The sequence below is a fragment of the Cladophialophora psammophila genome, assembly GCF_000585535.1.
Source record: "Cladophialophora psammophila CBS 110553 chromosome Unknown aczJe-supercont1.15, whole genome shotgun sequence".
Lineage (NCBI taxonomy): Eukaryota > Fungi > Ascomycota > Eurotiomycetes > Chaetothyriales > Herpotrichiellaceae > Cladophialophora > Cladophialophora psammophila.
Window position 1 is genome coordinate 471,148 of NW_006912936.1, and position 20,056 is coordinate 491,203.

General features: G+C 52.5%; 10 protein-coding genes across 10 annotated transcripts; 3 read left to right on the forward strand and 7 right to left on the reverse strand.

The window, feature by feature from the left end:
• Nucleotides 1-699: 699 nt before the first annotated feature.
• On the reverse strand, nt 700-3,296 carry A1O5_09105 (uncharacterized protein; the record flags this gene model as incomplete). The annotated part of the gene is made up of 2 exons (XM_007749685.1): nt 700-2,177; nt 2,228-3,296. 2 exons carry the CDS (start codon nt 3,294-3,296, stop codon nt 700-702), a joined length of 2,547 nt encoding a protein of 848 aa, XP_007747875.1.
• A 1,526-nt stretch (nt 3,297-4,822) lies between these two features.
• On the reverse strand, nt 4,823-5,449 carry A1O5_09106 (signal peptidase I; the record flags this gene model as incomplete). The annotated part of the gene is made up of 1 exon (XM_007749686.1): nt 4,823-5,449. The coding sequence occupies one exon, from the start codon at nt 5,447-5,449 to the stop codon at nt 4,823-4,825; it is 627 nt and encodes a 208-aa protein (XP_007747876.1).
• Nucleotides 5,450-5,906: 457 nt separating this feature from the next.
• On the reverse strand, nt 5,907-6,784 carry A1O5_09107 (uncharacterized protein; the record flags this gene model as incomplete). The annotated part of the gene is made up of 3 exons (XM_007749687.1): nt 5,907-6,450; nt 6,499-6,713; nt 6,773-6,784. 3 exons carry the CDS (start codon nt 6,782-6,784, stop codon nt 5,907-5,909), a joined length of 771 nt encoding a protein of 256 aa, XP_007747877.1.
• Nucleotides 6,785-7,094: 310 nt separating this feature from the next.
• On the reverse strand, nt 7,095-7,733 carry A1O5_09108 (uncharacterized protein; the record flags this gene model as incomplete). The annotated part of the gene is made up of 1 exon (XM_007749688.1): nt 7,095-7,733. The coding sequence occupies one exon, from the start codon at nt 7,731-7,733 to the stop codon at nt 7,095-7,097; it is 639 nt and encodes a 212-aa protein (XP_007747878.1).
• Nucleotides 7,734-9,158: 1,425 nt separating this feature from the next.
• On the reverse strand, nt 9,159-10,122 carry A1O5_09109 (estradiol 17beta-dehydrogenase; the record flags this gene model as incomplete). The annotated part of the gene is made up of 2 exons (XM_007749689.1): nt 9,159-9,781; nt 9,837-10,122. 2 exons carry the CDS (start codon nt 10,120-10,122, stop codon nt 9,159-9,161), a joined length of 909 nt encoding a protein of 302 aa, XP_007747879.1.
• Nucleotides 10,123-10,974: 852 nt separating this feature from the next.
• Nucleotides 10,975-11,724, forward strand: A1O5_09110 (3-oxoacyl-[acyl-carrier protein] reductase; the record flags this gene model as incomplete). The annotated part of the gene is made up of 1 exon (XM_007749690.1): nt 10,975-11,724. The coding sequence occupies one exon, from the start codon at nt 10,975-10,977 to the stop codon at nt 11,722-11,724; it is 750 nt and encodes a 249-aa protein (XP_007747880.1).
• A 710-nt stretch (nt 11,725-12,434) lies between these two features.
• A1O5_09111 (uncharacterized protein) lies at nt 12,435-13,093 on the reverse strand (the record flags this gene model as incomplete). Its single annotated transcript, XM_007749691.1, has 2 exons — nt 12,435-13,004; nt 13,079-13,093. 2 exons carry the CDS (start codon nt 13,091-13,093, stop codon nt 12,435-12,437), a joined length of 585 nt encoding a protein of 194 aa, XP_007747881.1.
• A 941-nt stretch (nt 13,094-14,034) lies between these two features.
• A1O5_09112 (uncharacterized protein) lies at nt 14,035-14,619 on the reverse strand (the record flags this gene model as incomplete). The annotated part of the gene is made up of 1 exon (XM_007749692.1): nt 14,035-14,619. The coding sequence occupies one exon, from the start codon at nt 14,617-14,619 to the stop codon at nt 14,035-14,037; it is 585 nt and encodes a 194-aa protein (XP_007747882.1).
• A 1,324-nt stretch (nt 14,620-15,943) lies between these two features.
• On the forward strand, nt 15,944-16,831 carry A1O5_09113 (uncharacterized protein; the record flags this gene model as incomplete). The annotated part of the gene is made up of 2 exons (XM_007749693.1): nt 15,944-16,205; nt 16,266-16,831. 2 exons carry the CDS (start codon nt 15,944-15,946, stop codon nt 16,829-16,831), a joined length of 828 nt encoding a protein of 275 aa, XP_007747883.1.
• Nucleotides 16,832-18,150: 1,319 nt separating this feature from the next.
• Nucleotides 18,151-18,955, forward strand: A1O5_09114 (uncharacterized protein; the record flags this gene model as incomplete). The annotated part of the gene is made up of 3 exons (XM_007749694.1): nt 18,151-18,230; nt 18,486-18,589; nt 18,669-18,955. The coding sequence occupies 3 exons, from the start codon at nt 18,151-18,153 to the stop codon at nt 18,953-18,955; spliced, it is 471 nt and encodes a 156-aa protein (XP_007747884.1).
• Between the last annotated feature and the right edge of the window lie 1,101 nt (nt 18,956-20,056).

A 20,056-nucleotide genomic window follows, 5' to 3' on the forward strand; every position in this document is an offset into this window, starting at 1 on the left:
GTGGAAGTGATGAATGCTCTCTTTGCCGTCAGTTCTGCTCCTACGTCATTGGCTTTCTCCTTACGCATCTCAACCAGGTCAACTTTTCCCCGCCACGGCCACCAATCGATCCTTGTCGCCAATCGTGTCGCCTAAGTCGTGGTCGGCTCCCTTAGCCTATTATATTATCATTCATCATCAATCTCTGGGTACCTAACTCGAAGTGAGTCCCTGGGGGGGGGGGGGGGGGGGGGGGGGGGGGGGGGGGGGGGGGGGGGGGGGGGGGGGGGGGGGGGGGGGGGGGGGGGGGGGGGGGGGGGGGGGCTTTAACTATTCATGGCCTAGTTGGCAGCCCCCGGTGGCCCCGCTTCATGTCTCTCTTCCCTGTTCCCTGTTCCTTGTTCTTGCCGCCCAGATATAGACACCGGTCACTGACACGTGAGGCAAAACAAGGGCGTGGATGAATATCCCCCATGTGAAGCACTTGTAACCTCCATCAAAGATGCCCACCGCAATACTTCGGGCGCGAGTAGAATTCCTTTTGGTCAAGTTCCGATACCTTATCGTGAAAGATTCCCAGTGTATATGTCCTTGTGTTCTTGGTGCCTCGTATCTCATATCCAAGCTCCGTGCCAATTCCAATGTGTTGCCCAGATTGCCCCCGCTATGTCCAGTCGATGAATGATATCCGTCCGACCATCCCAGATTCGGTCGGCGCTTTTATGCAATTGAATAATATGTCTCATGTAACGGTCCCGCCTGCGCCATCGTATACGGTTTCCCATGCACGTATTTACTCCTCATTGGCTCCTCATCGATCGCGCAGTGGATCTGTCCATCTCTTCCTCTAAACCATCCCAATCCGTACCTCTTGTTTATGTTTTTCAGCCTCGTTTCCATGGCCTTGTTGTTCAATGTCTCTGTATCAACAAAATCTGTGAGCATGTTGCTAGCATAGATGAAGGCCAATACTGCTGCAATGGTGGACGGCTCCCGCGGCAGGAAGGGGTGTCGTCGTCGAAAATATACTAGTGACGTGGTGAAAATGACGAAAAGTAAGATGAGCATCGACAGAATGAGTGAAGTCCAGAACGAAACGAACGTCTCGTCGCCGTTGGACCTGTCCTCCCCGTGACTGCCCACGTGCATAAAGTCCTCCGAGTTAACCGAGAAGGAGCTCACAGTCACCGTCAGGATATCCAACAACACCGAGGATACCCCCACCAGTGCCAGGAGGTAGTGGCCATTAAGCAGGGCTTTGAAGGGCATAAGCCCGTACACAGTCGCTTGATAGTCCAGCGTAAGGCTATTTTCGGGTCTGGCGTTTCCTCTGGAGAGCTGATAAAAGGGTTCCATGAGTCGAACATCAGACTCAAACGTGCTGAAGAACAGCTTCAAGCCAGTGGCAATCAGAATGGGAAGCCATGGGGCAGCATTCGGTACTACCCTAGCTTTGGTCAACGTGATGATGGGGATCGATATGAGACAGAAAACCATAAAGGCCAGGAACGGAATAGCCGCTTGCATCTGGAGCATCAACGGATGCGGACTGGTGAGCTTTCTTTCGCTGTCCTGCGGCGGCTCACTCTTAGTGCTCCATTCACCCTGCCAGATGGAAGATTTGTAGAGCACGTATCGTCGATGCGCCAGTCGTTTGTGGATCTTTGCGCAGTTTGCTTCGTCCAATCCGGCGAAATCTTGGAGGATGTGCGATTTGGTGGCCATCGAGGCAATCCCGGCGATGCCCTTCGGGTCGCTGAGCAATCCAGACTTGCGCCGCAACTGAATGAACAGTATGACCAGCACGATCGCCACGAAGATATAGCTTGCCGACAAGGCCCGAGACCAGCCCGGCGAGATTCGCACCCAATAATGCTTTTCATCGCCGGGGCAACCGTCCGCATTGCACCTTGGATCCGGATTCGTGGCAAAGGTGATGGAGGGGTTTTGTAGGGCAGGTGACACCATCGAGGCAACAATGTTGCCCGTGGTTGAGAAGAACACGGCCCACTGGCGGAGTCTAAACGCCTTGAAGGGGACGAAATACTGGAACATGGTCAAATGATCCAAATTTAGGCTGGCCGCTGCTGAGGCTCCTCGCGGTCGGGATAACTGATAGAACGGTTCAAGACGGCGAATGTCGAAATCCATGATCGAGAACAGGACGGCGTAGACGATGGTGATCATCGTGGGAAGATCTGGATCCCCGTTAGCAGAGTGGACGTGGGGATTAGCGGTGATCACTTACACTTCCACGCAAAGAAGTCCCACGTCGAAATCTCGGCCACAGCGTCGAACGCGAGGATGCCGCTCTTTTCCCGGACGCTTTTGAAGGATCTCTGACACAGGTACTCCTGAAATCCCGCCAAACCCAAAGCAAGCACTATTAAGGACCAAATATACCAGCTCCGCATTGACCATGGTTTCCAGTTGGGGATGTCCGGATCCTCGGGGAAGAAGTAACTCTTTGTTTCTTGGGGCAAGACGCTTTGCCTCATGGACATGGCGTCGAAGCTGCGACTCTGGCGATTTTCTGAATTCCCTCCATCCAGGGTGCTCAAGTCAACCACTTCTTCGACCTCGACGATCATGTTCTTCTTGTGCGCAAGATCCTGGCCCAGGTCGCGTACCGTCTTGCTCCGGTCGATGCCCGAGCTGTCAGCGCTGCGTATTCCTCCAGTCCCTCTTCGTACTATCCTGGTCGGATCACGCCGCAGTTGCACGCCTACCCCCTTCATTCCGTCACCTACCGAAGCGCGCTTCTGCACAAACGAGCGAAAGTCAGGTTTTCCGCTAGTCTTGTTCACACGCACGTACTCGGTATCCTCATCTTGGAGGCGCTCAGCGTCGGGGTTTGACAAGTCGGTCAGCTCCCAGCCCATACCCTCCAACGACGAGATATCTACTATAGCATCTTGGCCATCCTCGCCATCATCCAGAGTTGCATACTCCCGGCCTTTAGAACGTTTGGTGGATCGAAAAGTGCCTCGTGACATAGGATTGATTTTGGTGGTCAAACGCCGGAGCACCGACGAAGCAGCGGATTGCCCTGCGCTAAAACGGCGAGCCTTCGGCGGCGATGCTGGTTCTACCAGGTCGTACGATTCATCTCGCATACTCTCGGTTTCGTCAATCGACTTCAATCGTTCTTCCCCAGAATGACCTCGTGAATGTCGCCGATAGTAAGGAGCGGATTGTGTCGCACCGATCGAGACACTAACTCCAGGCGAGCCCTTCCTACCGAGAAGTTCAACCTTGTCTGGAGTCGAGGTGCCGGCCAGAGGCATTGAACCGAGATCGTACTGTTCGTGATCCATGCTGACGATTGTGAGACCTCAATTGTGTTGCGACGTGTCGGATAGAGCGGGGTCATCTGTGGTCCATAATTGTTTCGACGGTGAACAATGTCAATGAAGGCATGCTTCGATAGCTTGATTGAATTCCTCGTAAATGGCGCCAAAAACAAAATTCCCCTAGAACCTATCCAGAGCCGATCATTCGTTGTTGCAAAATATCGTGATACGGCCTTGATCACTCATCGGGACGACAGTAACACAGGTTCGTTTGACAGGAAATGCTCTGGACAACCAAGGAATGGCGGTGTCAATATGGAGGAGAGCAATGAAATCCCAGCCGTCAGCAGGACGTTTGTAGCTTTTGACCCTTTTGGTGATCAGAGGGTGGTGTTGCTAATATCAATCGCCCGACTAGCAACCGATAAGCAACTGGGGTCGGGGAAATTGGGACGCGCCTGTTGAATCAGGAGCTAGACTCTGTCTCGTAAGGCTGGCGTTGGGCGCATGTACGAAGAGGACTTCGTCCCCAGTACCTAAGTAGCAGTGCTCCAAACGCGGGTTCGGTGGAAAGCCGCCTGTCACCTGCGCGCAACAAGCATCATGGCAAGGATCAACGACAGATGGCACAAGATGCACAGCTGGTCGAGAATGGAGGAGAAAAGATATGAAGGAAGAGGAAGCAGCCCAAACTGAAACGGCACAGCGATAAGGAGGCCGCTTACGTTTTCAGCTTGTCTTGGGAAGAGATGATTCTGGCCATCGTGGAACGAACCATGCGGCGCAACACGAGGGGGAGAGGAGCAAAAGGACAGGGGCCGTATGCCGTGTGGCATTGGGACAATGGGATTTGGCCATTGACTTTCTCGGCGCCATGAATAATAATATTAAGAGTCTCGGTGCAGAATCTAGATTCCGGATATGGCGCCATGCTGGATGCCCGTTGGACGCCATTAGCCAGGCCCAGTGTGCGCCCCCCTCCCCTGAGCCACAACCCTTTGGGAAGATTCGCCCTGTAAGGAACACGCAAAACACTCTGGTGACTCCATACTCGTAGGGCGCCTGGCCCTGCTCAACGCATCCTTATTTGTCACTGCCGACGGACTATTACAGCGAGGATCTTCCGGACTGTCCATCTAACTGTCCGACAACCCACTGCAGCGTCAGCACCAGCCTGCTCGCCTGCACCCTATCCGGCCTGGCATTCTCTGGCTGCATGTGTTTGCTGTTCCCAGCAAGAGGCCTCATTCCTCACTGCAGAATTTGGGGTCCAAAAGCCTTTGACCCTATACATCGGCCACAATCCGACAACATCCCTTCGACTATGGCAAACCGAACCCTTCTAGCTCGGTATTTTTCCTGGCTCTGCTAACAACTACATGCCATATCTGACGGGTGTGGGAGTGGTCAGGCGACTGATCAATCGGGGCGGGAGGTGTTGGGAGTGTTATTTTCTCTCGTGGTTCAGGCATGTTTCATCCTTTGGAAAAGGACGGTGTCCAGGATGGACCATGGGCTGGCGCGCCTTATTGGTCAAGGAGCCCGGTCATTTACTCTCTTTGCAAGATGACCATCAAGCCCATGATTCCCAGCATGACCGTCTTCAACCAAGGGTGCTCGCTAAGCATGATGGTCACGTATCCAACGGCTGGCACATATCCGCGGACACTGCCAATAATATCCTCTTTTCTGTCCAGATAGCTCTGGCCGCGCGCATAGAGTTCCGTGTCGTCGGCGACGTTGTTGTCGCCTTTCGTGAGGAGTTTTGGAGAGGCTTTCGACAGGTTCCCGCTAAGATCGAGGATTAGTCGAACGGATTCCTTTCGCCGGAGGGTAGATAGATGTCTGTACCTTTTGTCGGCTTCGACAGGGGCCGCAGCTGCATGACTGCGGACGACGCGATGAACAATGGGAATATCCTTGCCCTTGACGTTGTAGACGACAATTTCCCCCACCTCGGCCGTTTTGTCTCGATTCCAGAGGAACAGTAAATCACCCCGTTGAAAGGCAGGTTCCATCGATCCACTCAGCACCACCACGATAGGCGAGGGCGAGTCTGCAATCACTGAAAGAGACTTCCATAGCATAAAGGCCGTCGACAGGACCAGGGCAAAGTTCAGCACCTGCGACAGCGATTGCCGGGGATTGGAAAGGTATGGGGCAAGAAACGGTAGCATGGCGACGAACTGGTGGGTGCCAGGTCTCAAAGGAAGCTTCTTAAATTGAGAGGTGCAACATTGACGTCGAGAGATGGTTGCCACGGAACGAATTCAACAGGACGACAGGAGCCTCAGTGTGCAGGTAATACTGTGTAGCGCATATTCGGTACGAGGTATACTCACCAAAGACCAGGTGGCAGAAATTCGGGCTAGGGAGGCATTTCTTCCGGGGTTGACCCGGCTGGTGAGGCTCACTAGGCTCACCTTGGGCTCACCCCAAGCACCCATAGCGCAGGAAGCCTACGGAGTACTCAATACAAAAAGGTACAATCAGACAGCCACCATCATCTGGCAGCATTTAACTTACACTCTTTCACAAAATAGACTGTGTAATTCTTGCTGGCCATAACACTCTATCACATCGCCCTCGTAATGAGCCAAAACATCAGTCAGTAACAAGCAACATACACCTCACTCAGAGAGCACAGTTCGATACTGCCCAAACCCAGCCTGTCAATCGATTTGCAATGTCACTGGCGTAGCAGCTTGTTGAGTATCCGCCCTCGTCCAGATTACCGCTCTCTGCGATTGACCCGGTATTGTATTGTCGGGCAGTCCGATAGTATGCCTTCGCGTCCTTGCCCGCTCCTTGATTCAGGATGCCAGCGAGGCCATCCCCGGTTAAGGTTCCAGCGGTACCATCAAGGACCATGCCAGTGATCTCAGAGGCAGGACACGGAGTCTGGATGTTTCCATTCGTATTGCAAGAGAAGCCGCCGTTGTGAGCTTGCATCAGACCTGGATTGGGTACACCGTTGTCAGTTGTTCGGACGCGAACGCAGCCATTGGATTCTTGAAGGAGGATTGCCAGGATGAAGCGGTGGTCCACGTTGGTTTGGGATGAAGCGGACTGCACTGCGTCCCAGATTTGGTCGATTTCTTCGTCGCTGTTGTCAGGCCCATTATCTGATCCTAGGTTGACACACGACACCCGCATGAAGTTTTTATTCGCGTTGAACCTGCAAAGATATCAGTCGAGTTGAGGAAGGCTGTTCTCGTCTCCTCACATGTCTTCAAACGAAACCCATTGCGCCATCTCCGGCCAGCCAGCTGACGCTGAGCCGTCGCCAGAATAGGTTCTGTAGATGTCACTTCCCGCACCAGCGCCATCGTTGATGTCGGTTGGATGGTTGGCAGCGCCCAGAGCAAACACTTGGTTCGATGCAGGAGCAGAGAGGGGAGCAGGACTGACAATGCCGAGCAAGGACGCGGCACACAGGAGCTGCGGGACGTGTTAGTTCGAAATGACAATGACGGGCTTTCGCAAACAGTTCCACTCACGGTCAGGTACATGGTTGCGGGACACGTCGACGCCCACTTGTCGGCCACAGATAAAAGACAAATAGTCATCGTGATGGATGTACTCATGGTGTCTCCTTTACTGTGCGGAAGCCTGATGATTTGGGATGTCCACGAAACAGCATTCTCCTGTTGCGTCCGCAGGATACTCGTATGTTCCATCACCACATAATATCCCCGCCCGACACAGCGCCGCCCCTTTTCTTTCCAGCATCCATAGTGACAAGTCCGCATCCATGGTGGCTATCAGTCCAAGTTTTTTGAATGTCTCGGTAATATCTGGTGTTCCTACGCCTTTCTGCCCTCAGGCAAAGAAAATTGGCGGCTCACCTCGCAGCGCCCTATATCGATTGGTGGCAGCCTCCAGGCGAACAGCGCCCTTAACGAGGAAGGGCCAGTCGTCTGCAAAGCCTTGAGTGACCTCCCAACTCTCAGTGACATCCGGTTCGCCCCATAGCACGCACCCATGTTTCAAAGCAAGGTCGATCTCATGCCATGTATGCCTGCCGGCAATCGCCATACATAGCCTTCCCTCTAAGGGATGCTTTTCGACATACCAATATTCAATAGCATTGTCTCTGACAACAGAGTCAGGAAAGATGTCGAAGCATGGGTGGTGCGCCACGGTTCGTTGGAGGAATGTCGGCTGAAAATCCGGGGCCAGGGTCGAAGTGTCAATATTCCCAGAGATAAAGGGACTGTCCGAGGCCCAAGACGCCATAAGGTGCATTTCGAGGTTCAACGCTCTAATGTTCTTAGCGAGTCCACGGAAGACATTGTAGTACATGAGGTTAAGAAGCTGATCTTCGGGGCTGGGAATGAACGTGTGGTAGCGTATGTCTATGGCGTGGATGATGTTTTCTTCGAATGTGACAGGATCTGAATCTGTCATCGAGGCGCCTTGGTCGTCGAGCTCGACATTGATAGAACTAACATGCAGCATTGTCTCTTCGAATCTTCGGCACCACGACTGCACGAGCCCAAGTTTATGATGACGGCGTGATGGCTTGGACGAATCGGCAGACGTAGTGATGTTGGTTTGTGCAGAGAGCTTACCAGCAGCAGATATCAAGGACCGTAGAGAGATGGGTTCGTTTGATATCTTCTCATCCTTCACTCCGAGCACAAAGACGCCAACACCGGGAAGGGTGGGCGCCCGGTTTCTGGCTCAATGCCGGCTTCAGCCATGGTCATCTTCCGAACCAGCTTTTGTTCGGCCTGCCGTTTCCCTGCGCACCTTCATCAGCCGAGGGAATACGTGTCAGAATGAGAGAGCCCAACTGTATGCCCGTCGATTCAGTCGGTTTTGCAGTCGGCGTCGCTCTTTGACATCCATTTTGCCAGCCCACAACTCATCCACGTTCCGAGCCTCTGGATGACCCATGAGCGTCACATCAAAGATGCCATGGTCTTGCGTGCGGTCCATCACTGTCACTCCCTCGCCTTCTCAGCTTGACTTCGCGGACGAAGGGTTGTCCGCAATAGACTGCTATCAAACCGGTCGAACGAAATTTGCGGGTGCAACACGAGTTTTCTATCTTGTGGTGAACGATTAGTTGGCCAGAAAGGGTCCATTGTTAAGAGATAGAGCTAGGTTTTGAAGCACGGATAGAGATAGAGAGTTCAGGCCGAAGCGGATGGTATATTTGCTAGGTTCAATGATTACTATTCAATGATTTCGCTGACACGTCGGTGACACGGAATGAATGCGAAGGTGCAATCATGGCAACCTTATGCTGACGCATCAACATTGGCCAGCCTATAGCCGGTGAGCCTGAACTCGAGGCTGTGGACATGTTCAGTCTGATATCCTAGGGCGTCATCGCGGGCCGAGAGTTTTCCAGCTCCTAAGATGGGGATGGTCAGAGCGTCAAGGATGAGATGAGATAGGGGCTTTTCCCATTTGGTGGAGAGCCATGATAGGTTGTCTCATGGAAGGCGAAAAGGTTTATTGGGCGAAGATCATCTGATTCCACGTATGCCATAGGAAAGAGCCCAGTCATTCTATTCCAAGAAGCACCCCCCTGATGAGATTCAGTAAGGGGCTCAGGGAGCTTGTGCAGGCAAAGGCAGGCAGACACAGGCTGGTGGTCGCCGGTTGCACCTGGTGGCAGGTGATTTTTAAATGACGTTAAATGACGTTAAATAGTCTTGTGTTGGGCGAAGAGGAAAATAGTTACTCCGCAGGTTCTAATTGTCCGCACAATCGTATTCGTTTCCTCGAAGACGCGCTGCGCGGCGAACTGCGTCCCAGATGCCTGTGTCCAGGGGGCGTCATATTCACTCAGAATATGCAAATACACACGAACAGGGTTGACTTGCGCACACACGGTATTAACGGTTATGTTTTTGAGCCGTTTGCAGGATCTCACTTGAATTTCTTGACCTTCAACAGGTCCGCCAGGCCGAGTCTGTTGAGAAAGGTCTCTCTCACCAAGTCACGGACGCCGTTGACGATAGCCGCGCCACCTCCGTCGTATTCAACATGTACTCTGAACGGCCGCTTGCCGTACTCCGCATCAACAACGCGACGGACAGCTTCAGCAACGGCTCCAGGATCAGCATCTGGTGATACAATCCTGTTATGACCCTCAGCAGCAATGTGATCCCACCCTTTCAGAGCGCCTTCCATGTACTCTTGTTCGATTGCTGTATCACCGGCCTTCATCGCCGTGGCGAAGTGGCTGGTGCCTTTTGTGAAGACGCCAGGCACGACAATTGACGTTTCAATACCGAACTGGGTGAGCTCCACGGCATACGTCTGTGCGAGGGAATCTTGGGCAGCTTTTGCCGCAAAATATGGTGTCAGGAACGGCGAGCTCGGTCCGTGAGCACTGCTGGACGATACCCATACAAGGAGTCCACTTTTGGCCCGTCTCATATGGGGCAGAACAACTCGGTTAATACGATGGCAAGACAGGCAGTTGACTTCGTACAACTCCATAAATTGTTCGGGCGTAAAGGCCTCGGCGGGCCCAAAGTTCATGTGCCCTAGAACATGTCAATCCCTGTGCGAGTCGCTTCTCTCGAGGTATTTCGCGCGTACCAGCATTGTGTACAACGACGTCTATCCTTCCCTCTTCGGCCATGATCTCGTCAACCGCCCTCTTGATCGAGTCGTCCTTGACCACATTGAGTTGTATGCCTCGAAGCTGACAGTTGTTTTCTCTAGCGAAGTCTGCGGCATCCTTGTAATCCGGAGTTTTGTCCTTATTGGACTGAAGGAAGCCAGCATATACAGTGTGGCCTGATCTTGCCAGTGCTCGAGCTGTTAAGGCTCCAAATCCGGAGCCTGCCCCAGTGACCAAACTCACCAGAGGTCGTACAGCCATTTTCTAAGTGTCTCCAAAATCTGGCAAGTTATATTGTCCGTGGTGAAAACAGCTGCGAATGACAGACCTCTTATATCTCCTAATTGTCTAGAGGATCGCTTGATGTTCCAGATGCCCTACATATCGACTCTATCCTCATTTCTTTGGTTGGACTTACCAGGCACGGCGGCCGGAGATCTGGATCACCTCACTCCAGGGACTTTCACTCCATAATCCGCGCCTATGTACGAGCGGAATACAAGGATGCACTCCATCGAAGTTAAAAACACCATACGTTGGTAGTGTTTTCCAGAGATAATTACATCAGTGGCGGCCTTTCTCGGCAAAAGATTGGTTCATCCGATGCACACCCGGGCACTTCGGACCTTTCTTCACGAAACGTTTCGGTGTTTGCGGAGAAAGGTATTTCCCGAAGGAGTATGCTTTCCCCTATCGGCAAGGCTCGGTCTGCATTGTTGGCCTTGCTGCACGGCACTAAATGTCCGGGAACTCCTGGGATAAGAGAAGAAAACAACTCGTCTTCACACGACACCCGTCAGGGACACGTTTCGATGCCTATCACCGTGGATGATCGGGACTTTGTCCGAGCAATAGCAGTATCATTTTGCCCTTGGAAATACCAAAACTCTACGGCAGTCATGGCGCCACAACAAACCAAGTCATATATTAAAGGGAGACAGCGATCGAAAGTCATGAGCAACTCCCCGTCCAATCCATATCGATATCAAATTCATGAAACAGATCAAAGCAATCATATCCCGATACAAATCTAGCAAAACCTCTTCTCCCCAGCAAGCAAATCCCCTTACCACACCTGCGACTCAATCACCAGCTATAACCAAACCCATCGCGATGTCTTCCGCCCCCCTCTCAGGCAAAGTCGCCGTGATCACTGGAGGCACGAAAGGCATTGGCGCAAGCACAGCAACACTTCTAGTCAAACTCGGAGCCAAAGTCGTGGTCAACTACGGCCGTGACAGCGCCGCGGCGGAGAAAATCGTCTCGCAACTCGGCAGCGACAAAGCATATGCTGTTCAAGCCGACGCAGGGACGATCGCTGGCGTCGAACAACTGGTGAAAGCCACAGTCGAAAAGTTCGGGCAGATCGACATCCTGATCCCCAACGCGGGGATCCTGCCCATGAAGACGGTCGAGTCATGCACGGAAGAGGACTTTGACAGGACGTTCAGCCTCAACGTCAAGGGGCCCTTCTTCCTCGTGCAAAAGGCCCTACCTTACATGGCGCGGGGAAGCAGTATCGTGCTCATCTCCACGACCCTCTGCCACGCTTCGACCGTCAACGGGCCCTATACTCTCTACTGCGCGACAAAGGGCTCCATAGAACAACTCACCCGCCTGCTCTCCAAGGACCTGCTCGCCAGCAAAGGCATCAGGGTGAACGCGGTCGCGCCAGGCCCCACGGCTACAGACCTCTTCCTCGAGGGTAAGAGCCCACAGGTGCTCCAGATGCTCGCAAGCTTCCACCCGGCCAACCGCATCGGCAAGCCTGAGGAGATCGCCGAGGCCATCGCATTCCTGTGCGGCCAGGGAGCCGAGTGGGTGAGCGGGCAGACCATCAGGGTGAACGGCGGCATGGCCTAGGTAGTGAAACGACATTTCATAGCACCGAATGGAGGTGTGAATGAGTGAGACTATATAGTCTTTGCGCTTAAGAGTGTAAAAATAAATATAAAAAAAAAAAGGGGGGGGGGGGGGAGGGGGAGGAACAAATAGAGCGAATGGAAGATATATGTACTGTAACTATGTGATGCAGAATAGTCAACTGCACTACCTGTGAGCAATGGAAGGGCTCCATTATCTAAATTTTATCAATACTTCATATATATATGCGCAGGGCAGCATAGCATACATGACTTGTCTTGGTTCCGATGTATAGTGTAATATATTCTCTCCTATGATTCATGGCAGCACGCATACACACACACAGACTGAGAAACAGCGAGCGAAAGAGTAGTATGTGCCGCAGACACCGGAACTAGTTCTAGATTTTTGGGCGGGAGTGCATGCATTGATAGCAAGCGTTGAGCCTCGTTGACAAAAGAGAACGGAAATGGTCAGGGTCATATCGTAGCATCTCATATCACATCACACATCACACGCTAATCGTCACCATGAAGGAAAGTAAACCCCCAAAAGGAACATGCATGCATCTTTCGTTCCAGCTTTGGTCTCTGCAAAATACTTGCTGGCAAGCTGGTTCATCTCGTTTAGTCAATACCGAATTCGTCAAGGGGTGCTTGCTTGTCCCCTTTCAACCGCTCCCATATTAAGAATCGATACCATGAAGCCCATCATCCTCTCTTTCCCGGGCCAGCTTGCTTCAAAGCAAACGCATCCCGAATCTTCTTGGCCTGCAATTCCTTCTCCCTCTCGAACTTCTGCTGGTTCGTCTCGGCCCGCTCTTTTCTCTCGCGCTCCCGGCGGGAATCTATCCCAGGCGGCGCAGCGCATATCGGATTGACTTGAGGGCTTTGGGCAGCGGAGGGCGGTTCGGCGGTGCCACGGAGGATTGCGTCCCAGTGGTGGTGATCTCTCGCTTCTGCTCGGTTGCTGTTGCTGTTGCTGTCCGTAGTATCATTGGCCGAAATCTTATCGACGACGTAGAACGTCTCCGGGAAGGTTTGGGTGCCATCGTCGTAGTACCATCGCAGGGAAATGATAGAAGTAGAGATATGACTCGTTCCGGTGTGGTCGGTGAACGTGGTTGGTGCACTCGAGCGAATGGCGCCGCGAGTGGCGACAGCTTTGCTCTTTGAGATGATGCTCTTGGGCAGGGTGCTATCGTGAAGGGCATTGCACAGCTTGATAGGATGTTCCTGGCCCTCGGCGATGACGAAAATGCATACTCTCGTATTCGAAGCCTATTACCAGTATCAGCAGGCATGCCGTCCAGATGTGCTCGGCTAGTAGCGAGGAACACGGATCGAAACCGTACCATTGGTAGAGTCATGTCAGATGGACGAAACAACTGCGGACGGCGGGCTTGCCAGGAACGATATGAAGACTCGAGTTGATGAGGATCTTGCATAAGAGCGTTCGAGATTGGGCGATCGCGCCCTGTGGACATGCCTCAAAAGGGGCGGGCAACCGAGGAATGAGGCGAGTACAAGGCAAACAAGCCAACAACTGAAACTGCGAAACGGCTAGACAAACTTCGTGCCCAAGCCCGGATTGAAATGCCCATGAGTTGGCAAATCAGTATTGGAGGATTCTTCGCCTTTCATATATCCGCGAGAGACTGTGCTCATGTACACCTTCTGCCGACGGTACATCCTTGTCGACCGACGACTTCAAGTGATGAGGTTCTGCTGCACTCCGGCTCGCTGGTCACCTGGAAACGTTGGGCGTGACCATGAACGCTAGATTTGTCACTTCAGAATGCAGAGGTTGAGAACAAGCCACAAGCAGTAATTGACAGGTTGAACAAGACTTCTGAAGATACCAAAACGAAGAGTCTCATTCTCGGATCCGCTGTGGCGGCCTCTGGGATGTTCAGATGACCATATCCGTACAAAAGTAACGTCGTTGGCCGTCTGGCAGTATCTTGGTGACTTGGAACTTTTACTCCAACCAGTTGTGTAACAAATCCGTCTTCAGTAGCCCGTCCCTCAAACGCCGTCCTTGGTCCGAATCCAGATTTTGGTCGGATTTTGTCATACAACTTCGCTTCAGAAATCCGTGGCGAGAATGTCCTTTCTCAGAAATTACGGTCTGTGTCTCATCGTTGGTGGTACATTGCTGGTGGTATATTTTTCTTCATAAGTTGAACATCTGCGCTCGTTCTTCATCCGGTTGGTGTGCTTTTATTGTGAGAAGGTTGATTCGATGCCCTAATGTATGATGCTATAATTGCAAAACGCTCCACAGAAACCACCAACTTTTCGGATGTCCTCATGCTGCCGTTTCCTTTCTTCGGTTGTGCTCAACCAAAGTGACGAAGTCACTCCAGTTCTCCTCGATCCACGGTCGCCCGAGGATGCAGTCGAATTTGGCTTCGGAGTCTGGAGGCAAAACATAGAACGGCGCACGATATGAACGGGAACTCTGGTCCGCTTCGGAACTGTAACTCCGAAAATGCCACTGAAGGATGACGGTGCTGCTGAGTTCGGTGTATCCACCAATCGAATGCACACGGCCCTTATATGGCTGTTTGGTCAGATCGAGCTCAGTGTGTGCGTCGTCAGAAATCAGATTGAAATCGGCGCCTGTATCCAACAGTACTCTTCGTGGAGTGGTCGTTGATTGATGATGACCTGCCCTTTGATCCTTCTTCGGCTCCAGGTGGATGAACATGAGGACCACAAAGAGGTTGAGACGCTTCCTCTTTTCCTCCATCAACATGACTTCTCCGAGACGTTTTGACGGACCCTCACTGTTGTCGCATCTTGCTGCTCTGCTCTGCTTTTCCACCTCTGTCTGGAACGAACGCACGATGCTAGAACCTCGCAGCTGGTCAAGAATGGGCTTTCTTGCCATGTCCTTTGATTCCGGAATAACTCGAAGTGAAGTGGACTTCGTTTCTTCTGGCGAACGCTTCATCCAGCTGTCTCTGGCTATCCTGTCGTCCACAAAGTCAGTAATTCTAATGTGCGCCTTCGGAAGGTGGAAGAATTCTCGTACTGGTTGGTGGCTTCTCGGCTTCCTCCCTCACTCTAGGTCAGCCGTCTCAGATTCCGCAAGCCATTCAAACTGCAAAAGGATAGGGTCTTCAGCCGCCAGCACGCTGAAAAGAGCAATGATACGGACAGACAAGTCTGTCATCTTAAATAACACCAGGTAGCAGTCAAGCTGCTTTGGGGAATGGCATGATCTCTGCTTGGAATGTGTCGTTGTACAAGGTCGGGCCCGTCCTTCGAGCGAGCTGCAATATGCCAACATGTGACAAACTCCTCCAAGCACGACGAGAACCCTTCTCCCATCTACAGGGCTGCAGCTGTGGGCCTCCGAAGGCTTGAGACATGTCGACTTTCTTGACAAAAACTAGACCTTTCATGTGCAAAGCAGGACAGTCTTGGACTGCTCGGAAGCACCTCCCAGAATCATGGATCAGTTTCACGGCAGGGGGCGTGTCTTTGCAACAGTAGCACCACGGTTTGGAGACTGATAGCAACTGAATCGACGATTGCCAACGGAAGCACCGGTAACTATTTCAGGGCCACATTTGGTAAGGGAAGTTGCAGCATTGGATTTTGCCGGGCTGAAGGAGTCCGAGACCTTGTCAGACTCTCGATGGGTGACTGTTGCGGTGCAAGCCGTGTCTCGATTTTTAGAAATGACCAGGTATCCAGGGACTGTTGGACTATAAATCAAGATGGGGTCATTCCTACCTACCTCATGAGATACCGCAAAATAGGCTGGAACATGTGATGAGAGTCTGCTTCAGAAAAAGCACGTGCGTAAAAGGCCGTTGCCACGTAGAATTGACAGCACGCGATAATCTTCGCATAGTTTCCGTGCGCAGGGACAACCAGGCTCGCAATATGGACTCACCGCGAGAACAACAGTCAAATGGAGAGCGTTTGGAGAGTGGAATCGTCCGGTCATGCTCCTATTGGAAGCTTCCCGTCAATGAATGCTTGAAGAAGACACCTCGGAGCCTGCCAATTCCTCTTGGGCAGCGACGCAGGTGCAAGCCCACCGACGGGCGCCCCACTGGTGAGGAGTGGCGGGTGCGTTGGACGAGTTAGTTTGTGATTCCTCATTATAAGCAGACATCCGCCCGCCGTCCTCCCACAGAAGACATGCCCCTGATCTCCATCACCGTCTCGGAAGCCACCGACAAGATCGCTGCGTTACGGAAATGACAGGTTACGGGGCTTTGGCAGCAATGATGGCTAGCCATCAAAACATTGAAGCTTTCAGGAAATTCTCCAGCATGAACCTGGAGAATATTCTGCATATGCAAGCCGAGCTGCAGCATCTCGAAGTGGTGATCAACGAGGTGAGGAAGATACCAGGGTTGAACAGCTTCGACCGGATCTGGATCGATGACCCTGAGAGCATGTCTGAAGAGGACATCCGCCGAATTTTTGAGCGGTCAAGGACCCTGCTGGACCAGTATTGTAGGAAGCAAGGCTCTGGAACCAATGACTGAGAATAGACGGCTGACCAAGTGGGGGCAGATCGAGCTCTATTGAGAACAGCAAGAATCAACGCGCTGCAGCAACCGCGAAAAGACAACCTTCAGCTCCGCCGGCAATGGTACGACGAAGAAAGTGGTGGCGACCAGTTCTTGTATGGGGTGGAAGCGGGCATTTTCCGAGATGCGAGCATTGAGGCAGACCTGCTAACGCTGAATGAAAACATTGGAAGCAAAGATGCTCTAGCCAACTTTCTGAGCGAAAAGGTGGTGCCGCTATATCACCGGGTAGTAGGATATAAGCTTCACCGGTCCATGGCAGAGAAGGCATTTGAGCGGACCTGGGAGTACAGACCAGAAACATTGGTGCAGGTTGGGAATACGATATGTATGCTGTTGTCAGCCGTGATCCCGGCATTGTCAATCCTGGTGCTGTTCAGCGTGAAAAGCATGGCAGCACGCCTGGTTGCAATCAGCATGATGAGCTTGGTGTTTTCATTGGTGATGAACGTGATTGCTCAGAGACGAGCCGACGTCTTTATGTCCACCACAGCATTTGCTGCCGTGCTGGTGGTGTTTGTAGGCTCAGCAAACGTTATGGGTGGTTGACAGTGGATCGCGAGAGGTATACAAGGGAAAGGGAGAAAACCCCCGAGCAGTTGCACTGTGACACCTTGACCCAAGGAAAGGCTGGTTGTGGTCATTTCGTTATCGACTTCTGTCACACTCGGGCTGCTGTGGGAGCTGGAAAATGCAGTCGTGCGGGCTCAAATGCAATTGTTGGGGTGCAGGATGGCCAAAGGCAAGATATGTCGTCTGAGGAGTTTGATGTGTCTGTTATTGTTTGTACTGTGAGCACACAACTCCGCGCAACCTCGGTCAGCACAAAAGGGCAGATATTAATAACGGGTCTCAAGCGGAAAACTCTTCCATGAAAGCACTCGAGATGAGACAGAACCCGACGGCAATGATTCGGCCGCACCGGCAAGGGATGGTTGATTGAGGCCAGAGAAAAGGGCCAAAGGGCAGGGGGGGTGGATGGAGAAGTGCCCTGTAGGCACCCACGTGATTATGGTGGACCTGTCGGCACCGCAATTTCTATTTTCCGAATCACGGGACCCGGTTGGCTGCTCGGCTGGCTGAATGGTTGGCTTGGCGCGTTGATGAGTGCTGACAGTTGACAGGTCGAATACCTCGTAATTGAGGGGTAGCTAGTAGTGTCCTCACCCAGCATGGAACTTCGGCAGCGCAAGGGCCCTTCAACTAGCCCGGAGAGCAAGAGGGCAAGAGGGCTAAGCCAGAGAGCCGCACTTGTACGCACTGCTACTGTCTTCTTCCCCAACCTCCTTCTCTCGAAGCTCCCAGGTGACGGAAGCTGCCTGCCTCTCCCCCTTCGCCCTTCGCCTTTCGCTCCTCGCTCCTCTCTGCTGCACTTTTTCTCTCTCTCGCACTTCCCAGCTCTCCTCTTCTCTCCTCCAGCCTTCTGGAGCTTCCCTCCTTGTCAAGCAAGGTCAAGCGGCACGCCAACCACTGGGCCAACCTCCTTATGCATTATGATGCTCACACTTCGGCCTCTGCCTCTTCCCACCCCCGACTGCCTGAAGCCCGCCTCATCCCTCCCCCCCTCCCCCCGATTTCTCTCCTCTCCCATCTGTTCCCTCCCCTGAGCAGCTGCTGACTAGTGCAGACCTGAGCCCTGGACTCTGGGCCCTGACGTTTGCCAACAGCTCCCCCCCCCCGAGAGGTCTCCCAAGTTCTCAGCCGTAGTCCACACGCTCACCCCCTACCTCGACCACGCACCTCTTCTCCCTTTCCTTATTTCCACCCATAGCTACCTTTCACTTGTTCCTGTATCCTTATTTCATCTCCTCTGGACCTTCTGCCATCTTCCTTCGTCTACAAGTCATATTCATACATCATCTACACCCATGGCGCCCACCAGAAGCCGACCTGGCGATGAAGAAGAAGAGCTCGAGCTCCCGGAGGACGATGACGAGGAGGAAGAGGAGTAAGTCTCGTCTTGTCCGTCCTCGTTTGTTATTTGCCTCTGCTTGGGCTTCCTCCATTTGGGGTGAACCCGACTGTGTGAAGTGTCTTTAGATTTTTCATTACCGTTTCTGCCTCATGATTGTGCGCGAACCAAGTCAAAGCCCAGCATGCATCATTTCATCCTCCTTGTTCTTGCTGTCCTACACTTGCGCCACCAATTGTGCTCTAACCATCCCGGACAATTCAAAGTGCTGATGTTATTGGTCCTGAGTAGGTATGAAGAAGACGACGACGAGGATGATGAGGATGAAGAGGAAGACGATGAAGAGGAAGATGTAGAGGGCGAAGAAGAAGAGGAGGAAGAGGAGGAAGAGCAAGGTAAGTCCTGATCTCACCATGACCTGAAGTAAGCTCTGCTACCGTCGAAACTTGATTGCTAATCGACTCGACGACACAGCTCCTCCCAAAAAACGAAAGGCTGAAGCCGAACCTGTTGAACCTGTATCCAAGAAGTCCAAATCTACCGCCCAGGAAGAGGAACAAGAGGAGGACGAGGAAGACGAGGAGGAGGAGGAGGAGGAGGAAGGAGAAGAAGAAGAAAATGGCGAGGATGCTCCTGAAGACGATGCCGACGAGCAAGACCAGAAAGTCGAGCCTGCGGCCAAGACCAAAGTCATTCGGGATTCCAACAGCAAGAAGGCCGTGGCCGCTGCCGAAACTGAGGAGCTCGACGATGAAGACTAGCCATTGATTGTTCTCATGGGCGGGTTTCTCTGGCCAAGTTGAAGTGATCGTTGGCATGAAAGATAGACGACGGCGAAAATTTTTCCAATGCAGTGACAATATCTCCCGCACTGACCGCCGCGGGGAAAATTGCCGTGTCGCAATCCCTTTTCTTTCCCTGCCTCCTCCCAAGCTCCTCCCCTATCTCTCTGGAAGTATTTGCCATCGGTTGTGCCAAGTCGCCCTTATAGACTGCTCTTGTGATCCTGAGCGAAGATTTCTTCTGTCTCCGTGATCTCTTGTTTTGCAGACTGCAAATTAGTCGATGGCTTCAATCCGAGGTTGCAACCAGTTCAGCCAGAGCTAATCGCCAGCCATTAAGAGCGTTGCTCCTCCCTTCCTGTCTCGGCTCGGGACATCCGGTTCGCCTGACTTGGCCTGAATATCTCTAAGCTCCAAGCTCCAAGCTCTTTCGCCTTGCACATTCTGTAGGAAGACGTTGCTTAACTCCTGGATTGCTCGTGCTGATCACCTCTCTACAACTGACCGTGTACTCAAGCTCGTCAGGCGATCTGGTGAGCTTGCCAGCTATTGCCCGTCCGTTTATATGGTACTGAGTACTCGATTGACTATGCCAAAACCAGCGATTCGGAAATAACAACAGTCCGCTGGTTCCCTCGGGCGCAATTACGGTGATTAGCGGGCGAAGCGGCCGCACATGGAATGGCATCCCTTCGCTTGATATTGTTCGCAACAACCAACACCAGCCAAGCCAGCTTACCAGGAGGCGAGAACTTCGTCTAAGTCATACTCGGGGTTGCATTCGACATTCATGCTACTCAGTGCCTCTCTCGGTCTTTAGCTGGTGGCCGAGAGATTTTGTGGTCTTGGCCAACGTTGTGAGCATGGAAATCTGTTCGCACGGACTTGATCATTTGCTTAGATCCTATTAGGGGAGTTTAAGCTTGAATTTGTAGCCGCCTGCCTATGCCTACTCTACTTGGGCATCATTTGTAGCAGATGCTCCACTGCGAGATTACTTCATCAAGTCCGCTCTCCGCTGCGTAGATCGGCCGCTTGCTCTTGGCTGTGCGCAGGCAAAGAATGCATTCTAAAGGCCGA